The sequence below is a fragment of the Dipodomys ordii genome, unplaced genomic scaffold (assembly GCF_000151885.1).
Source record: "Dipodomys ordii isolate 6190 unplaced genomic scaffold, Dord_2.0 Scaffold163, whole genome shotgun sequence".
Classification (NCBI taxonomy): domain Eukaryota; kingdom Metazoa; phylum Chordata; class Mammalia; order Rodentia; family Heteromyidae; genus Dipodomys; species Dipodomys ordii.
The window spans coordinates 319,415-338,713 of record NW_012267379.1 but is presented as its reverse complement, the minus strand read 5'-3'; the positions used below and the strand labels follow the sequence as shown (position 1 = coordinate 338,713).

Here is a 19,299-nt window from a genome sequence, read left to right as displayed (position 1 = left end):
TTTTTTTTTTTTACATTTTATTGTTATCTTTAAGTAGTTGTATAAAACAGCATATGAATACAAGGTGTCAGACAATGCTGTCACCCATCGTTCCTCACCCACCCCTTCCCTCACTTTTATAAAAAAATTGAGATTAGATGATTACATAAATGTCACATATTTCACAGTATTGTGGAATAGTGATACTTAGTTAAAGTCACAAACACATTTTAACCTTCACAAGGCACATCGTCATTACCGTGGTCTATACAGTTTGTGGATTCTAAGAGCAAGGCCTTATCTCAGGTGGCCATGTGGTCCGCCGTGGGCCCAGCTACTTGGGAGGCTGAGACAGAAGCTCTAGGCCAGCCAGGTAACAGCAAGACGTAGCTCAAAAGGGAAACATCCATGTCCCAGTCCCCATTACTGCAAGAGTAAAATCTCTAAATGCCATTTTATTCTAATTAAAAAATACAATTTTTTTGTGTGCCAGTACTGAACTCAGGTCTTGGTGCTGACCTTTAGCTTTTTTGCTCAAGTCTGGTGCTCTACCACTTGAGCCACCACTCCACTTCTGACTTTTTGGTGGCTAATTGGAGCTCAGAGTCTCACAGACTTTCCTGCTCTGGTTGGCTTTGAACCATAATCCTCAGATTTGTCTACTGATGTTTAAATCTTGAATTTGGTCACATGAGTAAACACTGGGAATCATTGTGTTTAATCAATGACATCTGAATTGTCTGGGATCCCCGGCTGAGGTTGGGTATGCAGAGTACCTGGAGCCTCACGGCTGGCTTGGGAAGACCCTCTGAGCCTGGTGTTTATTTGGTGTTGCCACTGGTCCATATGGTACAGTGGTGATGCTCTGAGTTGGAACTTGGGCTGACCAAGGACTTTGATTTGTTTTTGAGAGCTCTGAAGAGAGGTGTACTGGGTGTGACATTTATCTTCATGCTATGTCTTATTTCAAAAAGAGCATCATGGGTAGCCTATGTTATGTGCGCAACTGTGGGCTTTGAACTGAGAGCTGACCATAGAACTCTGAACTCAGTTTTCAGGAGATGGACAAGGCATGGCATGGTGGATGTCTGGCACTTGCTGAACTTGGTAGACGAGGCCTGTTACTCCCATTGCGACTCTCAGAGGGTAAGTAATTGAAACACGTAAATCTGTCCTTGGGCCTTTTGTGGTATGATGGCGTTCCTCTGCTGAGCTGTATCCCTGGCATGGCCAGTTATAGACCCAGTGTTAGTGTAGCAAAGTGCATTCAATGCACCTTCCAGACTCCTTCCTCATACCAGGCTTGATAATTTCCTGATGACCTCTTGAATAAGCTGTGGAACTTCCCTAAGCAGATACCCTGCATTCTGGGTCTGGAGGGCTATGGGCTGCTGTGTTGTCTGGTTTTCTTACCTTGAGAGCTGATTTCTACTCTCTAGATAACTATTACTCACGAAAGGTGTGCAGTTAGGTGGTCTTTAGTACACTCAGGGTTGTGTAATGGCACTGTAACTTAACTTACCGTTTTCATAGCTCCAGGTAGAAACCCTGGTCCTGCGTGCAGACACTCACCCTAACTCCCCAACTCCTGGGCAAAATGGATCCTCTCTCTACTGCTCTGTTTTGCCTTTTCTGGACATTTCACATAAGCACTCTGTAATATGTGCTCTTTTATGTCTAAATTCCTTCACTCAGGGCGTTGTTTTTGATGTTCATCCACTGTGTAGCAGGCCAGATCTTCTTACAGCTGAATAGTATTCTGTTGTATTCAGTTACCACATTTTATTCTTCATCATCTGGCAGACATTTAAGTTGTTCTCGCCTTTTGGCTGTAGTGAATAATACTCCTGTGAGCATTTGTGTACAAGGTTTTGTAGGAGAGACTACTGAGTCAGTTTAAGATACTGCCAAACTTTTCTAATGGCTGTACCATTTTATATTCTTATCATCTGTATACAGGATTCCAGTTTCTCTACAACCTCACCGCCATTTCTTTTTGTTTCTCTTTATTTAAAAATAATAGCAATGTAGCCGGGTGCTGGTGGCTCACACCTGTAATCTTAGCTACTCAGGAGGCTGAGATCTGAGGATCACAGTTCAAAGCCAGCCTGGGCAGGAAAGTCCGTGAAACTCTTATCTCCAATAAACCACTAGAAAACAGGAAGTGGCTCTGTGGCATAAGTGGTAGAGTGCTCACCTTGAGCTGAAGAGCACAAGGACAGTGCCCAAGCCCAGAGTTCAAGTCCCACGACCGACCAAAAAAAAAAAATAGCAATGTTACACAAGAGGCTGAGATCTGAGGATTGTGGTTCAAAGCGAACCCAGGCAGGAAACTCCATGAGATTCTTATCTCCAGTAAACCACTAGAAAACCGGAAGTGGCGCTGTGGCTCAAGTGAAGAGCTGAAGAGCTGAGGGGCAGTGCCCAAGCCCTATGACCAGAAAAAAAAAAGCCACCCTATGAGTATGGAATGTCATCTCACTGTGGTCTGGTTTGTGTCCCTGCTGACTGAGGAACAGCTTGAGCTTGTGCTCCCAGGTATTAGTAGGTGGCAACTGTCTCTGTAGCCTAGACTGAATGGATTGTTTATCACCTTTCTTCTTACCTTGAATTTGTGAGGAATTGTGATCGGTACAGCAGAGGTCAAACTGTCTTGTAAGGAAGGGTTGGCCCAGTGCCCTGGGAACGGGGTGGTGGTGACTCACTATCGAATACAGAGGTGGATGTTGCAGTTTGGCCCTCTTCAAGAGTCAGCGGGTCCCCAGGTGCCTCTGTAGAGATGAGTCCCACTGTTGAGCACTGGATGCCTGAGACTTGGTGGAGCAGGGTCTCGGACTCCATCGTTGCTCTTCCCGTCCCTTCTTCCTTGGCACCCGTTTGTGTCACAGGACGTCACACGTTGAACTGATCCCCTGCCCCCTAGAGTAAGGGTAAGGTATGGGTACCGTAAAGTGTCCCGCTGTTGTTGCAGCTTTGAAACACAATGTAGAGTCAATGAACTGCTCATGCTCATAGTCGGCCTTCTGCCTGGTAGTACCTTTCTTGGGAACTGAAAGTTGCTGTAGGCTTTTCCTGTGGCTGGTAGGGCCTGTTTTGTGAAGAGTTGTATAAGCAGAGGTCCGGCAGGCACAGGGCAGGCACGGCGATGCTAGGTCTGAACGCTTACTGAGCATCTGTGCAGCATGCTTTTTATGTTTTCACTTAAAAATGTTTAAATTTATTTATTTATTTATGTTGGTCCTGGGGCCTGACTTCTGGGCCTGGGCGCTGTCCCTCAGCTCTTCAGCTCAAGGCTAGCACCACCACTTGAGCCACAGCACCACTTCCAGCCTTTTTGCTTATGTGGTGCTGAGGAATGGATCCCAGGGCCTCATGCATAAAAGGTAAACACTCTACCTTCCCAGCCCTTAAATTTAATTTTATTGTTTGGTTTTTTTTGGTCCGGTTGTGGGGCCTGAACTCTGGGCCTGGGCGCTGTCCCTCAGCTCTTCAGTTCAAGGTCAGCGCTCTACCACTTGAACCACAGCACCACTTCCGAAATTTTTCTTTTTTGCTTATGTGGTGCTGAGGAATCGAACCCATGGCCTCATGCATGCAAGGCAAGCGCTCTACCACTGAGCCACCTTCCCAGCCCTTAAATTTAATTTTAAATTTTGAACTTCTACCTCTAGTTAGCCAGATTACAGGTGTGGACTATCATACCTGGGCATGTGTTTATTTTAGATCTTACACCATTCCTCTGAGAGAAGTCTTATCTTTATAAAACTGTAGTTGAAGGCACATGGTTCAGCAGTCCTGCTATTTTGTGGTCTCCTCTGAGCTGTTGTGTCCCCTGTATGGCATTCTATTTAGTTTGAGAAGCAAAAGCAGACACTTTGGAAAGACATTGTCTAGGGGACAGGATTCAGATGAGCATGTTGTTACATAGAAGTTGTGTTTGTGTTGTAGAGGACAGGGAAACCTTCATGGTTGCATGCTGAAAAGGAAGAAGTGGCCCTGGGGAAGTTAGATTGGAAGGCAAAGGTTCCTACTCGATCTACCTTCAAGGCAGCTGCCTTGAGGAGACCAGCTTTGCCACGGGGCAAAGGTTCTGAAGGGGGCGCTTTCTTTGGATGTCTTTCTAGGGAGTTCTGCAGTTCCTCTTCTTGCATACATGCATGTATACACGCACGCACGCACGCACGCGCTCTTGCTCTCTCTCTCTCTCTCCACATCCCCGCATGTGTTGTAAGCCTATTTCTTGACCTTTACTTCAATGAACAAGTGTCTGTGTTCTCTGTTTCCTGGAGGACCTCATTGAAGACCACTTGGTCTTCGGTACTTCAGGTGTCTCAGATGCCAGGGCTTATCTTCATGAGTCCTGCTTTTGATCCTTTTAGCTTTTTCAGAGTTTTTGATCCTTCTTCAGTGTGAATGTGAGTCATGGAGGGCTCCTGCTGGGTTTGAAGGGGCTTATGTAGGGTAGCAGGCCATCAGGATTTCCTCTGTTAAATTCAAGAATAGGTGTACTGTATTTCATTACTGCTTCCATTATGACAGAATGTGTGTGCCTAGTTTTGCATTTTCTGTATTTTTTCCAGTGTTTTGAGGTTTTTGTTTTGGTGCTGGTTATGGGCCTTGATAGGCAAGGTCCTTGAGGTTTTGTTCTCAAGGATAGTGTGTTACCACTTGAGCCACAGCTTCACTTCTTTTGGTGGTTAATTGGAGATAAGAGTGTCCTGGGTTTTCTTGCCAGGGCTGGCTTTGAACTGTGATCCTCAGATCTCAGCCTCCTGAGTAGCTAGGATGACAGGTGTGAGCTGCTGGTGCCCAGCAAGTGTTTGGCTTTTTGAAGTCAAGCATTCTGATCTATTTGGATATTTAGTGTGGCTCTTATTTTCTTCCTCGCAATTCTTATTTAATGGAGAATTTTGCACATTGGTTTGAATAAAAACTAGTAATCAGTGTTGTTTTGAGCATCTTGGGTGTGTAGATTCATATCTTTCATCCAATTTGAGGTGTATACCGCTATTAACTTCTGAAGGCGTTTCCCCTGCATCTTACCCTTCTCTTGCTCTGAGATGCCATTGTAGGTATGTTGGTTACTTGGTTGTATCTCTCAGGTCTCTTAGGTTGAACCCAACACTCCCCTCCCCTCCCTCACCCACTCTCAGCCCCCTCCCCCGGTCTTTTGTGCCTGTACTGAGGCTTGAACTCAGGGCTTTCTGCTCTTGGCTTTTTTGCTCATGGTGCTCTACCATTTGAGCTGTGGTTCTGGTTCATTTATTTATCCTCTCCCCTGCTTCTCAGATAGAGTGGTTTCGATTATTCTGTCCTTCAGCTCCCTGATTCTTTCTTTCCTGTGGGCCTGGGTGCTGTTGCTGAGCCCTTCAGCTCAAGGTGAGCGGTGTTCTCCCGTCAGAGCCACCGGGTTTCTGGTGGCTCATTGGAGATAATAGTTTCACGGACTTTCTGCCCAGGCTGGCTTTGAACCATGATCCTCAGATCTCAGGCTCCTCTGAGTAGCTAAGATTACAGGTGTTAGCCACTGGTGCCCGGCTTCACTGATTATTTCTTGTGCCTGAGCAAGTCTGGTCTCAAAATCTTATTTTAGAGGATTCTTCCTCCCTTGTACTGGAGAGTAAGCCCAGTGCCTTGTGTTTACTAGGAAGTACACTGCCCTTTGAGCTACATATACCCCAGCCTTTTCCTCCCCCTTTTTTCCCATAGTTCATTTGAAAGTATTTTAATTTTTTTTTTTTTTTGGGTCTGGTCATGGGGCCTGAACTCTGGGCCTGGGCGCTGTCCCTCAGCTCTTCAGCTCAAGACTAGCACTCTACCACTTGAGCCACAGCGCCACTTCCGGCTTTTTTTTTCTTTTTGCTTATGTGGTGCTGAGGAATCGAACCTAGGGCCTTATGCATGCAAGGCAAGCGCTCTACCACTGAGCCACCTTCCAGCCCCTTGTTCTACTTTCTAGGTACTTATTATTAGGAAGTGTCTGTGTGTGTGGGAAGAATGTGGTATCACATATTGGTGCATATAAAAGCATTGGTGCTTATAAAAAATTCAAGGCAGGTCAGCGACTATTGTGTACTTGTTGAGATTTGCATCATGGACTTGTGAAGTTTGGGTGAGTGGTAAGCGGTGGTTTGAAAGGCACCAGAGACTGCCTGGTTCTCCAAGACTCATCTTTGGGTGTAGTTTGCAGCAGTGGCATTTCAGGTGTCCCTTAAAAGAGTTGTGACAAGCACTACATCCCTCATTTGAATTTTTTTTTTTTCCAGTCGTGGGGTCTGTACTCTGGGCCTGGGCGCTGTCCCTAAGCTCTTCAGCTTAAAGCTATTGCTCTACCACTTGAGCCACAGTGCCCCTTCTGTTTTTTTCTTATGTGGTGCTGAGGAATCGAACCCAGGGCCTCATGCATGCAAGGCAAGCGCTCTACCACTGAGCTACCTTCCCAGCCCTGGCATTTGAAATTTTAAGTAAATTCTACCAGTTTCAAAGTGTGTTGTGCTGTCTCTGTTACAACTCTAGGATTAGAACTCTGCGGCTGCCTTTTTGTAGTGGTCAGGGGACACAGGGATCACAGGGTCCTTGTTCACTACGGTCATAGACATTTCCCCCCCCACAGCAGTTTGACCTTTGTTCTTCCTGAATCCATCTTTTTGCTACATTTCCCAGAGAATTTTGTCTGGGCGTGACCTACTCTGTGTGTAGGGATCTCTTAACTATCTCCTGTTGTGTATCTTCACAAAGCAGTGTTTGAGAGTGGAGACTTCACTTCTCAAATCCCATAGCAACAAGGTGCAGCCTACTTAAGTTTGCCTAGATAGAATTTGAAAAATGAATTGCTCAACAAGACTGGTTTTACTGGGAACACGCTGGTGAGTGCTGCTTTTACTTGCAAAGGCCAGGTTTGTATCAACCCTACTTTCTTTCATTTTCATCTTCAGCTCTTAGTGGTAAGATGCCTGTTCATATTAAATAAGCAACTGGGGATGGCAGCAGTTTTGTTTTAGCAATGGTCATTGCAGGAGCTTTTGCATGTTTACTCCAGATTGTCATCTGCTGTTAGCAGACAACTTCGTTGGGACCTCCTCTGTATTGCAGCTACTGAGGAACTGAGAGCTGCTTGCAGGACAAGATTTATCATGTAATCACCACAGAATTCCCCTGCGCAGTGCCTACAACTTGGTTGTAATGTAGGGTCTCGGGTGACTGGCCATGAACTGTAGGAGATGAGAATGGAGAGAGTATCCCCGCTCCTGAGATCTAGCAGGGCAGGGTTCCTGAGACTTTTCTCTGAAACCTCCAAGGCTCAGGACCCCTGAATGGTCTTTGAGGGACCCTGGGGGCAAAGGTTTGTATGCACCTGTTCTTGATTCTTCACACTCACAGATAGAAACTTACATACATATGTACTTTCTTAGTTTAATTGCTGCTGTCTTAGCAGTTCACTGTTTTTCAGTGAGTTTTATGGCAAAATACTCTAAAGGATCCCGCAAATTTATATTTGTCTTCATCTTGTGTGTCATTAAAATTCACATGAGTTTATTGGAAAATTAGCAACATGTACATCATTGTAGGGATGAGGCCAGGTGAATCAAAAAATTCACTGTGACATCATAAGCAAATGGAGTAAGTTGCTCATACCTTTACCACATTTTTTCCTTGGTGGAAATAAATTACTTCTATAAGCAGTCTACTGATGCTTGTTTAGTCAGAACAATCACAATACTTCATAATGTTGAAAGTGATGTTTCTGGTATTTCCCCAGTAATTGTTATTTATTTCAAAACGTGTAGCTAGACTTAATAGAAAAACAGTTAACACAGTTAAAATGGTTTGTTATACAGTTAAAGTATTCATGAGAAAAGTATTTAAAAGACCCTCCTGTAAGGTAGCTTGCAGTGCAGAGCCGCCTGCTAGTTTTGTACATTTCACAAATATGGAAGCCAGGCTTTTCACTTATCTATTGTGAGCCATTCTTATGCTTTTACAACTGGAAAACACCTTTTAACATTCATGTTTAACATTTACAAAAATGGAATTGAATTACTCGATTACGCTTTTTCTTTTGCCCACCCTGTCCTTTTCCTCCCTCCCTCCCTCCCGTCCACCTTCCCTTCTCCCTCCCTCTCTCCTTCCTTCTTCCTTCCTTCCTAACTGCACTTGTAAGAATTGGGTGAAAAGCGAAGGTTCAGTTAGGCACATACCTCTTCTAGTGCTTTTGAGTTTGGGGCCAGGTTGGGCAGCACAGCAAGACCCTGTCTGACAAAAATAAAAGGAGAGGGTGCTGCTTGAGCCCCGGGGTGAGGGTGTTTGTGGGCAGCCTCAGGACACCCGGGTCCTTCTGCGCAGAGTGAGCACTCTTGGGGCTGCGTCATTTGGCTTGGGCTTCTTAGCTCCTGCCTGGGCTTTTCCTGTATCCCTTAGACTTGTCCTCTTTTGACCTTTGGGCTTGGGCTCACACTGAGTCCCCTGGCTCTCTGTGGAACTCAGAGTGGGCATGTCTTGGCAGGCAGATTCCTGGGCTGTGGCCTCCCCACAGCCCACCCCGATATTCCCTGGGCTGTAGGCCGCCAGTTGACAGAGGGCCACGGCTGCAGTTTGCTTCTGCTCCTCACTGCTGTCTACTACAGGTGCACCCGGGGTCATCTCGCTGGGGGCCTCCTCCTGCCGGGCCTCTGCCTGGCTCGGCTCTTCCCCAGGCTTTGGAAGAGCGGCAGTGGCAGCAGCTGCTGTCCCTTGCAGTGGGCTGCAGAGGGCGGGCCTCGGAGCCCACGTGTTGCAGGGGTCCTTCACGGAGAGATTGAGGGGCAGGTCCTGCAGTTCTGGGAAGCCCAGGTTGTCTACCTGGGCACTGCCTGTGTACATGGGTCCATGAGAGGCTATAGGTGTTGTTGCCTCTGACTTTTTGGAGAGGTTGAGGGGGCTTATCCTGGAACCATCCTCTGGGCTGCTGGGCGGGGCCTCTGCATGGGGAGAGTCTCTGTCCGTGGCTTGGAGGAGGCTGGAAGAAGTCAGAAAAAGCTTTAGTGAGGACTTGGGAAGCAGCCACATAAAGCACTCTGAGTAAGTGTGAACGTGGCTAGATGCCCCAAGCCTAAAACAATACAGCAGAGGTTTAGAAAATGACCCACTCTTACCTTTGTGGAGACTCTGCCTTATTTGTGGGAGGCCGGGAAGGAGGGTGTTCTTCACTCTTCAGGATAGGTTTGAAGGCTGTGGGGCATTGCTCTGGCTGTGGAAGTCCCCCCAGGGTCCCTGTGGGGGGAGCTTTGGTTGAGAGGTCACACAGCCCTTCGCACATCTGACTTGTCTGTGTGAAGTTGGTGGGGCTTGGCCTTCCTGGGGAACCCGTGGCTGCACTACCTGCACGGGGGCTCATTTTGGCCCCTTCCGTGTCCCTCTGCCCATCTTTGGAAGTGTCTTTTGCCTTGGAAGTGGAACTTTCCTTCTCAAAGTCTGTGGGCTTTTTGTGTGGATTTGAAAGGTTTAACTCAGAAGGACTTGAAGATGGGTAGGCCAGTGTAGCTTCTTCAAACAGACGAGCGCTCTGATCTCGTGCGATGCCAGTGACAGGTGGGAGCCTGAGACCATAGGAGGAGAATGCAGACTCTGGCCTATAAAATCCGTAAGGAATTGGTAGGTTGGAGTGGTACTGCTGAAGCAGTCTGTAGTGCTCATAGGTTGATGGAGGGGGATTCAAGTGTTTGGGGATGGGCCCTGGGTGAGGCAGGAAGTGTCTCTGGTCATGGGGCCCGTAGACAGGAAGCAGGGCGGTGTCACACTCAGGTGTGTTCCCAGCTAGCAGGTAGGGGGAGTAGATGGCAGCCAGCCCGTGCTCTGTGTAGAAGGGAGGGGGGTATTCTGGGATGGCTGGGTGCACATAGGGGGGGATGGCACTGAACCCCTTTGTAGATGGGATTTTATGTGGGAACTCAGGTGGGAGGAAGGGGGAACCAGCTTTCCAGGGGTAGCTAGGCGTGTGAAACGCAGACTTGGTGTGGAAAGAGCTGGCTTTGGTGGTAGGGTTGGTTAGTGCCAGCACTTCAGGAGCCTCTGTGTCTTCTGGCCCCCTAAGTCTGTGTTCTCCAACTGGAACAAACGCTGAAGGCCGAGCCCCACTGTCCAGGCTGGGCTGGGTGCTGAGCACAGTGTCAGGAGCCTTGTCCTTCTGCAGACACTTGTGGGCTCCCCGAGCCCCAAGTTCCAGGTTCTCCTTGGTGTCTTCCTTGCTGAAGCCCTGTGGGGGCTTTGGCTCAAAGCTGGAGAGTCCGTGTGTGAGGGACTTGCTAGAGGCCAGCTTTGTGGTGGGCTCTGGCTGGTGGGTCTGCTTAGGGTCCAGCGAGTTAGACTTGGGGCACTTGGGCACACGATCTTGCTCTGACACTAAAGTGATGGAGTTCTTACAGAGACCATACTTCATGTGATTGAAGAGGTGTGACTTCTCATTGCATGTGAAGGGACACTGGAAACATTTGTACTTGAAAGGTTTTCCTGGGGGTCGAGGGATGTAGTGTGGCTTTTTTGGTTTTCGTTCCTTCAGGAGACTCATTGTCCTCTGTGTTTGGACTCTGGTCTGTTCACTAGGGTGGTGACTGCTGGCTCTTCAACAAGATGTGGCGACTTCTAAGGAAGTTCACTGTGTCTTCCCTCTGTTTCTGAGTCCTTTTCTTTGAAGCCAGCTTCATGTGCTGAGTCTGAGGAGGGCCCCTCTTGTGCTGCCCGGAGCTGCAAAGGTGGACAGGGGGAGAGGGGTGTTAGGCGAGTGGGTTGGAGGGTTGTGGTAGGGCATCAGAGCAGTGATGCTGCATCCTCTCTGGTTTGCTCTACCAGCTGCCAACATCCTGAAAGGCTTTCTGCTTTCTCAAGAATTGCCTGGGGCTAAGGGCGTAGTGATGTATGAAAGTTTAGTGTCAATTCTGAGAATATCTGAAATTCTTCAAGTTTTGGGGGCCCGAATCTGGACCTTCCCTGTATCTGTTTCTTTTTTCTTTTTCTTTTTTGTCAATCATGGGTTTGAACTCCAGGCCTGGGCGCTGTCCCTCAGCTCTTCAGCTCAAGACTAGACTTGAGCCACAGCGCCCACTTCAGACTTTTTCTGCTTATGTGGTGCTGAGGAATCGAACCCAGGGTGGGCCTCATGCATGCAAAGCAAGCACTCTACCACTGAGCCACCTTCCCAGCTCCCTCTGTATCTGTTTCTATGGAGTTTCTGGACAGGGTCCTGTCTTGGGGCCATCAGCTAACTTCTCTGGGGGACCTTCATAGGAGTTGCGAGGTTTCACCCTTATAAAGTGTGTGTGTGTGGCAGCCCTGCCTTGCTTAACCTTGTTGCTGGTATATTCTTATGTGATATTTAAAAATCAGGAATGTTTAGATGTGGGACTGTATCCTACCACTTTCTAAACCAAAAATAAAAAGCTAACTTTTATCACTAAGTTGCTTTTTTTATTTCTTGTTTGCCATTTTGTGTTGGGGATGCAACCTCGGGTTTTATGCATGCTAGGCAAGTTCTCTACCACCGAGCCACTCCCCTAGGCCTAGTAAGGAGTATTTATGTTGGCTCAATTTAAATAAAAACGCTGTGTTCAGATGACTTAACACAGTTTGCAGTGCTGCAGGATCAGCCCACAGTCCCTGGGCGACTTTCTTTCTTGTCCGCCACCCGTCTCATCTGTGAGTTGGGATAAGCCCACAGGCCTGCCCTGCCCTTTCCTGCATATGCCCCTAGACAGCCAAGTTAAGCCTTCGTAGCCTCTGTGCTCTGGGGGCCAGAGGGAATAATGCCTGGGTAGAGGAGCGCTCACGTTTTCTCCCCAACCCCAAGTGTCCCTTAGAGGCTGCCAGCCTCCTCTCACAGTGCCTCCTAACCAGCACGGACAGCAGCTACTGGCTAGAAGCCCACAGTGACGGAGTGGGTGGGGCCTGGCCCACCGGTGAGGAATCCAGGCCAGACATCTTGGTTTGTGTTGCAAATACTTAAAAAAAATTAACCGCTTTTTAACAGTCAAAGGTCAGTGGAAATGATTTAGGAAAAGTGTTTGCAGCTGTAAAACTGAGCATGCGAGATGTAGTGTAAAGCAGCACTTTACTTGGGGTGTCAGATGTCTACCTGGAAACCAGTCCTTTAGGAACAGAAATGGCTTGGGAGTCTCAGGTACCACAGCAGTGGGCGCAGGGCATGCCAGCTGAAGGAACAGGGCCTCCAGTTCTTAGAAAATTGATTAGATTTGGTTTCTCTCCTGATTGGTTGTTTCTTGAAAACATGAGCTGGGCAGTGGCTCAAGCCTGTGATCTTAGCTGCTTGGGCGGTGGAGGTTCAGGGATTGTGATTTGAGGCTAGCCTGGGCATGAAGGTTTGAGACCCCATCTCAGCCAGTGGTTGGGCACAGTGGCATGTTGCTATCCCTAGCAGCACAGGGAAGCCCAAGTAGGAGAGAAACGGCTCAGGGCCAGCCTTGAAAACAGTGGGGGCACAGAGGGGCTGGAGGCGTGACCCAGGCACTGTTCCTCAGGACTGCCAGACCAACTCCAGACAGACAACCATGCACACTGCCATCCCAGCAAGCACTTGGGAGGCTGAGGGGTAATCGAGAGTTCAAGGCTGCATCGAAGGGCCCTGTTCCAAACAACAAGGAACCCAGAGGAACTACGGTGCCTTCCCTAAGCTAGTAGAGCAGAGGGTTCAAGAACTGAACCCTAAAGCTATCCGCTGAGAGGCTCAGCAGAGCAGTCAGAGTGAAGCAGGGATTTTGGATGAGAAGTAAAACACTGGAAGTGGAGCTGAGCAAAAAACAAAACAAAACAAATTCAACAATTCAGGGACAGCACCCAGGCCCTGAGTTCAAGGCCCCCCCCCCCCCCGCCACATGCGCGCGCGCGCGCGTGCACGCGCACACACACACACACGAAAAAAAAAAACCAAACAAAAACCAGTTTCAGTTGCCCCATGGTGGGAGAGGCCGGGCCTGAGCTTTCGGTGGGGGTGGGGGTGGGGGTCTGCCCAACTCTGCTGCGTCCTGCTATGGAAGCTGCAAGGTACCCCGTCCAAGGGGGGCAAAGTAAACGTGTGATCATAGCTTTATGACTCTCTTTTCCTTTCTTCCTAAAACAAAAGACGTGAGGTAATTCTGTGCAGGCTCAGCCTGTGCCGAGGGGCGTATCTGCCCTGGGTGGTGAGTGTGCAGTCTCTCCGCCTGTCAGGAGCTAGAGGACCTGTGCCTGGTTCTAGCCTATGAGGGTGGCTGGGTAAGTCAGTTGGGCTTGTGCGGGCATGCTCCTTAGACTCCTGGTTCTGAAGGCGTGAGAACCTCTGCAAGTCAGGTTCCCATGGCTGTGGGGGTATGTCATGGCACAGATCTGAGAGTGGTGATTTCATCACTAGCTGGAAGCACTCTGATCAAAATGATGACAGAGCTGTGTCCTGGTGATACCGAGGGTGGAAGCAGAATCGAACCACACACACTGAAAGGCTCAGAAAGTCCCTCAGGAGGCAAGAAGATGATGGGGCTTCCCAGCAACACCGCTGAATGCTGCTGGTGCTTTTGGACTAAAGAAATTAGCAGGCCACAGTGGCCACCGACACACACTGGAGCCCCCAAGCTTTCTTCAAGTCTAGAAAACATGCAGAATGCAGCTGCCAAAGATGAATCTTGGGAGTAACTGTTCTTTAGCAGCCCACGCTGCTTCATTCAGCTGTGGCTAGCTGACGCCTTGATCTGAGCTCTTGGCGTGTGTGTTTCTGGCTGCAAGACTCTGGGCAGTCTGGGTCGGGCACCCTCTGTGCTTCCAGTGCCAGGGTCCCTAGGTGAGAGTTTTGCTCTGGGATTTATTGCTTGAAAGGAATGTCATAAAAATGGGAGTCCTGGATGCAGCAGTTTTAGTAACTTGGGGTAAATTGACCTCTCCCAATTGCACAATTGCCAATTAAAGCGAGGAAGTCGGCTGCTGTGAGGCAGGTGTTAGGTGGTGTAGCTCACTTGTCTATAAAACGGCTGCTGTGGTGGAGAATGGGATAAAATGGATGCTTGTGTAAGCTTTTAAATGATGATGCCAGCTGTTGAGCTCTCCGTCCTACTCCAGAGGTTTACAAGGATGAAGAAACCAACCTACAGCCATACAGCAGCTAGGTGAATACATTTGTGAGCAGAGGCTTGAAGCAGTCCTGTTTGGTCAGTTTATAACTGCTGGACTTTGTACTCTTTGGCAGTTACTGGTGTAAAATATTCCAGAAACAGCACATTGTTGCCAAAACAATGAAACCTAGAACTTTGCTTCCAGTAAGTTTGGATTTGCATTCAGAGGTAAAGTTTTTCCTAGGACAAGTGAGGAGGGTGCGTGGCTGACGGTCCCTTGCCTAGGGGTGGGGTTGTGTTCCTCTGTGTGAGTGCACTCCTGGAGAGCTGTGGGAGCGTGGAGTGCTGGAGTCCCTTCCATGAAACGGCAGTGTCCGTGTGTTAGGAGAGGGGCCCAGCAGGCCCTGTAGCAGGTGCATCCAGCCTTCACCTCTTCCCCTCACAGCTCCTTACTTGGGCGTGAGCTGATGTGGCCTGTCTGTGTTTCCTCTGCCTGCCAAGGGAAGCTCTTTTCACATCTACACCTCCCTTGGAGGCTCAGCTCTGACCTTCCTCTCTGAACCCTTGGACTACAGTGTAGACAAGGTCTGAACACAGCGCATGTGATCAGTGGGCTGACATACAGAGGCCGCCTGTGTGGCTTTAGTATCTCGTCAGGCTGCTTGACTTTGCCTGTGGAAAGGGCCCCGGGCCTAGCGCTCTCTCCCTGCCCACAGTGCCGTGAGCAGCCTGTGGCTTTAGTATCTCGTCAGGCTGCTTGACTTTGCCTGTGGAAAGGGCCCCGGGCCTAGCGCTCTCTCCCTGCCCACAGTGCCGTGAGCAGCCTGTGGTTTCAGTTGGCTACAAGGTCTGTTTGTCTTGTCTGCTGCAGGTCCCTGATTGTGGACACTGCAGGTAGCTGCCAGTTGTTTGGGCAACAGTGAGTATTTGGCGTGTTTAAAAAGTTCCTGAGGAGTTTGAACTTGGGAAACAAGACAAGAAAGACAGTATTTTACGAGACCTCTGACAGTACGCCATGGGGGTAATTACAGCTTGGCTTTGTGGGGCAGCCCTGGCAGGCCAGGTATCTAAGCCTGTCCTGCATATCCACCTGCAAGCTAGGGCAGTGCTGTGTGTCCAGCTGTCTGGCACCGAGCCTGGCAGGTGGAACATCTTGAAGGGTATGGTATAATTACCACACTGTGATGTGGCGTTATTGCGCCATTCGAGGGCATGCCACTGTCCTCTACCCACCGGGCTGTCGCAAGAACAAGATTTGTGAGTTTTACTCCAGTTGAGCTTCTGAGCGACGGCCGCCACTCCCTCCCAGACTTTCTGTTCTTTAAGATGAAGGTAGACTTCAGGACAGACATGACCTAGCGAGGAGGTATCTTATGTAGTAAGTTTGGAAGAAAGGATCCAGAAAACAGCCAGGTGCTCTGCCGTGTCAGCCCAGTACACACACAGTGCTGGAGGGTCTGAGTGCCTGGCTTGGCCTGTTGCCCCTGATCCCAGCTTGCCTCATTTGTTCTTCATAGACCAGCCTTAAACCCTGGAGTGCCCTGGTTCATGTGAGTGACATGGATGCCAACAAAACAATGTAGACAATTCTACCTAAGTGAAATCTGACCTGGTCAGACTTTGCCAATGATCGGGTCAATAATTACTTTCACACAGAGTTATGAGAACTTTCATAGAAGGAAAGCCACCCTTTGATTGTATTGGCCTTAGCAATCAAATGAAAACCTTGTTGGTAAAAATTTTGCTTTTGAAAGGTGTCAAAATTGTACTTAAACTTCAAAAGTTTAAAAAATTAGATTAGAAATTAAGCCAGCAGGGAACAATTAAGCAGTAGTGAAAATGTATTTTGATTTACCTTTCATGAATTTTATGGCAGAAGGAAGAACTCAATTTCTAAATAGGCTTATTCGTATTCTTAGTATTTAAGTGTCAGCTCCATTAGGAGTTTTGTAATCGTGGTCTATATCCCCACAGTGCACCTGCTAGGTCCTGAGTAATCCTCGGAGCACAGAGCAGGGCAGAGAGACACACCAGCAAGCATTCATCAAGCTAGATACTTTAAAATATTACCAGTGTAGTTTTGAAACAAAACTCAAATCTAGGAAGAAATTGTAAGCACTTACCAGAGGTGGGTAGTGCTGGCTACAGCGTCTGGGGCTTGCTGCCGAGGCTGAGGAGCAGGAGGTGTTCTCACGCCGGCTTGCTGGCTGGGTGAAACTGGAGCCGGCTGTTCCAGTGGGAGGGATTTAAGTGTAGGAGTTGAGCCCTCAGGGCGTAGAGATGCACCTGATATTCCTCCGCCCGCAGCTACGATTCATGTGTTTGCACCCACTGAGCTCGGTGCAGCCTCATGGAGCCGGGACCTGGTGATCTGGGCGCCAGCGCTGTGCCTGTGTGAGGGCCATGATGGTGCCGTCCAGACAGGAAAGGGTTAAAGGGCCAGGTGTGTCCTCGCCAGGGTGCAGGTTGGGGGGGGGGTCCTGCTCTGATAGCTGATACAGAGTAGACACCGGTGAGTGAGCCTAGGGTGGATGCACCGTGGCAGGCAAACAGGCTTATTCTGAAGTAAGTTTCTTCCCCTCCGCGCTGACAGCGTCCCTCATGGTGTCTTCATTGTGAGGGGCAGCCAGACAGCTTTCCACCTGTGTGCCCTTCGGTCTTACCATGGCTCGCAAGCGTCTCTGCTGAGGTCCCCTGAGAGCTGAGCTGGCAGGGCGGGAGCCAGCCTCACGCCTGTCACAGGAGCCTGCTCCTGCGTGCTGGGGCCTGCGTCGGCTGTGGGGCCGGGCGCGCACGCGCGCGCGCACTGTCAGGATGCTTACACTGCACACCACCACACACCCTCTTTAAAAAATAATTCCGATACTTAACTTGGGGTCATTTTGTTCTCTCTCAGACTGCTTGCTTATTTATTCTGGGGCCCTGACCTGTTCACAGTAAGGCTGTGTGTGTGTCAGTTTGGGGACGGGAGAAGGAGGGAGGAGGTGCTGTCAGCTGCAGATCGGAGCGCCGAGCTCGAGGACAGGCTCCATCCAGCAGACCTGCTGCTTTTTCTTTTCTCCCCTTCATTTAAGACTTAAGATTTAGCTTGGCTTTACCTTTATATTTAATTCTTATTTTTTTCAGTTAACTTTTGTTTCAATCAGATATCTATATAATCTAAAAGGTAAAAGATAGTTCCATGGTCCTTCCTTCCACAAGAACAGCATTTCTGTGCAATTTCTCTTGTCTTTTGGTAGCAACAAACTGCCTTCGGCTCCGTGGCTTGAGACGTCTGCTGTTTGTTCCAGGTCCCTGTGGTCTTGGGGCAGGGTTGTGGCAGAGCTGCATGGGCGATGCGCTCTCCCCTCGCATGTGGCTAAGGCCATTCAAGGGAACAGATAGTCACCCGCTACCTCCACGTATGGCTTGTATCAGAGGACACCCCCAAGAGCGGGCTGACTTAGGACAGCTCTAGACTCCTAGAGAGCAGAGTGGAAGGTTCCAGTCTCTGAAGGGACAGGCCATTTTGTTTGTGCTTTGCTGAGCAGCCACAGCTAGCCGGGTTCCAAGGAGGCTCCTGCAGAGTCCAGGTATCTGTGTCCCAGTCCCACGGTGTGTTCCCACGCACTGTATGACCTTTTCTCAGCTGAGGATTTGGTATTTGCCATGTGGATTCCAGGGAGTCTCATCAGTCTCCAGGTCTTGCCCCTCCCCGCGCTGCACTCCCGTTTCAGGTGTTTGCTCCCTCCTCCCTGGTTTAGGCCTTGCTTCGTTGTTTCATAGAGTGCCACGCTGCCCTCTTGCCCTTGCCCGGGTTTTGCACCCTACAGCCAATGTGGACATCATACACCCAGCACTCAAGCACTGTCCACGGTAATGCTGTTAGTTTACAGTTCTTCCTCAGCGACACGAGCCCTGACCGCCTTGCCACCTGCCCCAGCCCAGAGCCATCCGGCGCAGCCTGATGGATTCCAACATGGATTTATGTCACCCATTTTAGGATAGGCTGTGAATGACGATCTCTGGTTCTTGGTGTGTAACTCGTTCTTGCCTGCATATACTTTTCTTTCTCCTCTGCATTCTCAGTTTCCTTAGCTTTGTTTTCAGGCACTTCTGTTAAGTGGCTCCTTTTCATAGTCAGCATCTCTCATTTCCCAGAGTTCTGAGTGGTCTTGTTTTGATATCTGATTCTTGTCTCTCTTAGGTAATGATCGTTTTTGGCTGGGGCAGGGTAGGTATTGAACCTGTGCATTGCTTGTGGCACTTTCCTGTTTCCACTGTGCCCTGCCCGCCATTCCGACCTCATCTGGGGCCACATCTAGGGGGCCAACTATGTCTCCCAAGGGGGCTTCTCTGTGGTGCTCCTTTGTAGGTTCTGAGTTCTTGGGCCTTTTGGAGACTGTGTTGTGTAAGAGAGTTTGGGGCAGTTTTCACGTACTTCAAGCCTCCTAATCATTTCTGATGCTGCTTCCCTGTTCTTCACCCTGTGTCTTAAGTCATATGAAGGCAAGTCTTTTTTGTTGTTTCAGGTGTGACGTTCCATCCCTTAGGTTGGTGTTCAGTCTTCCGTATTACCTAGAAGATTTTTTTTTTTTTGGGTCTGGTCCTGGGGCCTGAACTCTGGGCCTGGGTGCAGTCCCTCAGCCCTTCAGCTCAAGGCTAGCGCTCTACCACTTGAGCCACAGCGCCACTTCCGGCTTTTTTTTCTTTTTGCTTATGTGATGCTGAAGAATGGAACCCAGGGCCTCATGCATGCAAGGCCAGCGCTCTACCACTGAGCCACCTTCCCAGCCCCTACCTAGAAGTCTTATAATGAAGTTTCTGGAAAGAAAGGTCAAATCTTAGGAGGAGAAATGGGAGTAGTAACCATTATTCACTGAACCTCTTTCAGTCAGGGACCCTGTCTAGTGCCATCTACATTGGTCCCCTGCTCACAGAACAGGTCATGCAGACTCAGAAAAGCACAGAGAAATAAACTGGACTAGAAACGGAGTCTGGAGGGTGACTGTCTCATCTGTCCTGTGAGACAGAGACGCCTGAAGGTGCTGCTGACTGGAGGAGCCTTTGAGGCAGTGGCCGTCCTTTGTTTGGCTGCTTCTCGTTGACCTTGGACAGGGTGCTGCTGGGTTTGCATGGCAGTGTTAGCCCAGCCGGCTGCATCAGGACATTTCTTCCCCGGCCAGACCTGAGTCTGTCTGCAGGACGCTCCCTATACCAGAGGGGCGGAGGGTCAGCAGTGTGGCCAGACCTGAGTCTGTCTGCAGGACGCTCC

General features: G+C 49.2%; 2 protein-coding genes across 2 annotated transcripts in view; one reads left to right on the top strand and one right to left on the bottom strand.

Annotated features, from left to right (window-relative positions):
• Positions 1-19,299, top strand: part of Tbcd (tubulin folding cofactor D) — a 147,126-nt gene that overhangs the window by 48,578 nt on the left and 79,249 nt on the right. The window contains exon 12 of the mRNA XM_013033084.1: positions 1,031-1,125. Within this exon, the coding sequence (XP_012888538.1) occupies positions 1,031-1,125 (95 nt within the window). The remainder of the gene's footprint in view (positions 1-1,030; positions 1,126-19,299) is intronic.
• Znf750 (zinc finger protein 750) lies at positions 8,056-10,680 on the bottom strand. Its single transcript, XM_013033143.1, has 2 exons — positions 9,111-10,680; positions 8,056-8,974 (listed from the first exon to the last, which is right to left on the bottom strand). Exons 1-2 carry the CDS (start codon positions 10,520-10,522, stop codon positions 8,296-8,298), a joined length of 2,091 nt encoding a protein of 696 aa, XP_012888597.1. The 5' UTR covers positions 10,523-10,680; the 3' UTR covers positions 8,056-8,295.

Coding starts and splice junctions, on each gene's coding strand:
- Znf750 (XM_013033143.1), bottom strand. CDS start 10,522: ATGAGTCTCCTGAAGGAACGAAAACCAAAAAAGCCACACTACATCCCT. Junction 8,975..9,110: donor AAGGCAGAGTCTCCACAAAG/GTAAGAGTGGGT, acceptor GACTTCTTCCAG/CCTCCTCCAAGCCACGGACA.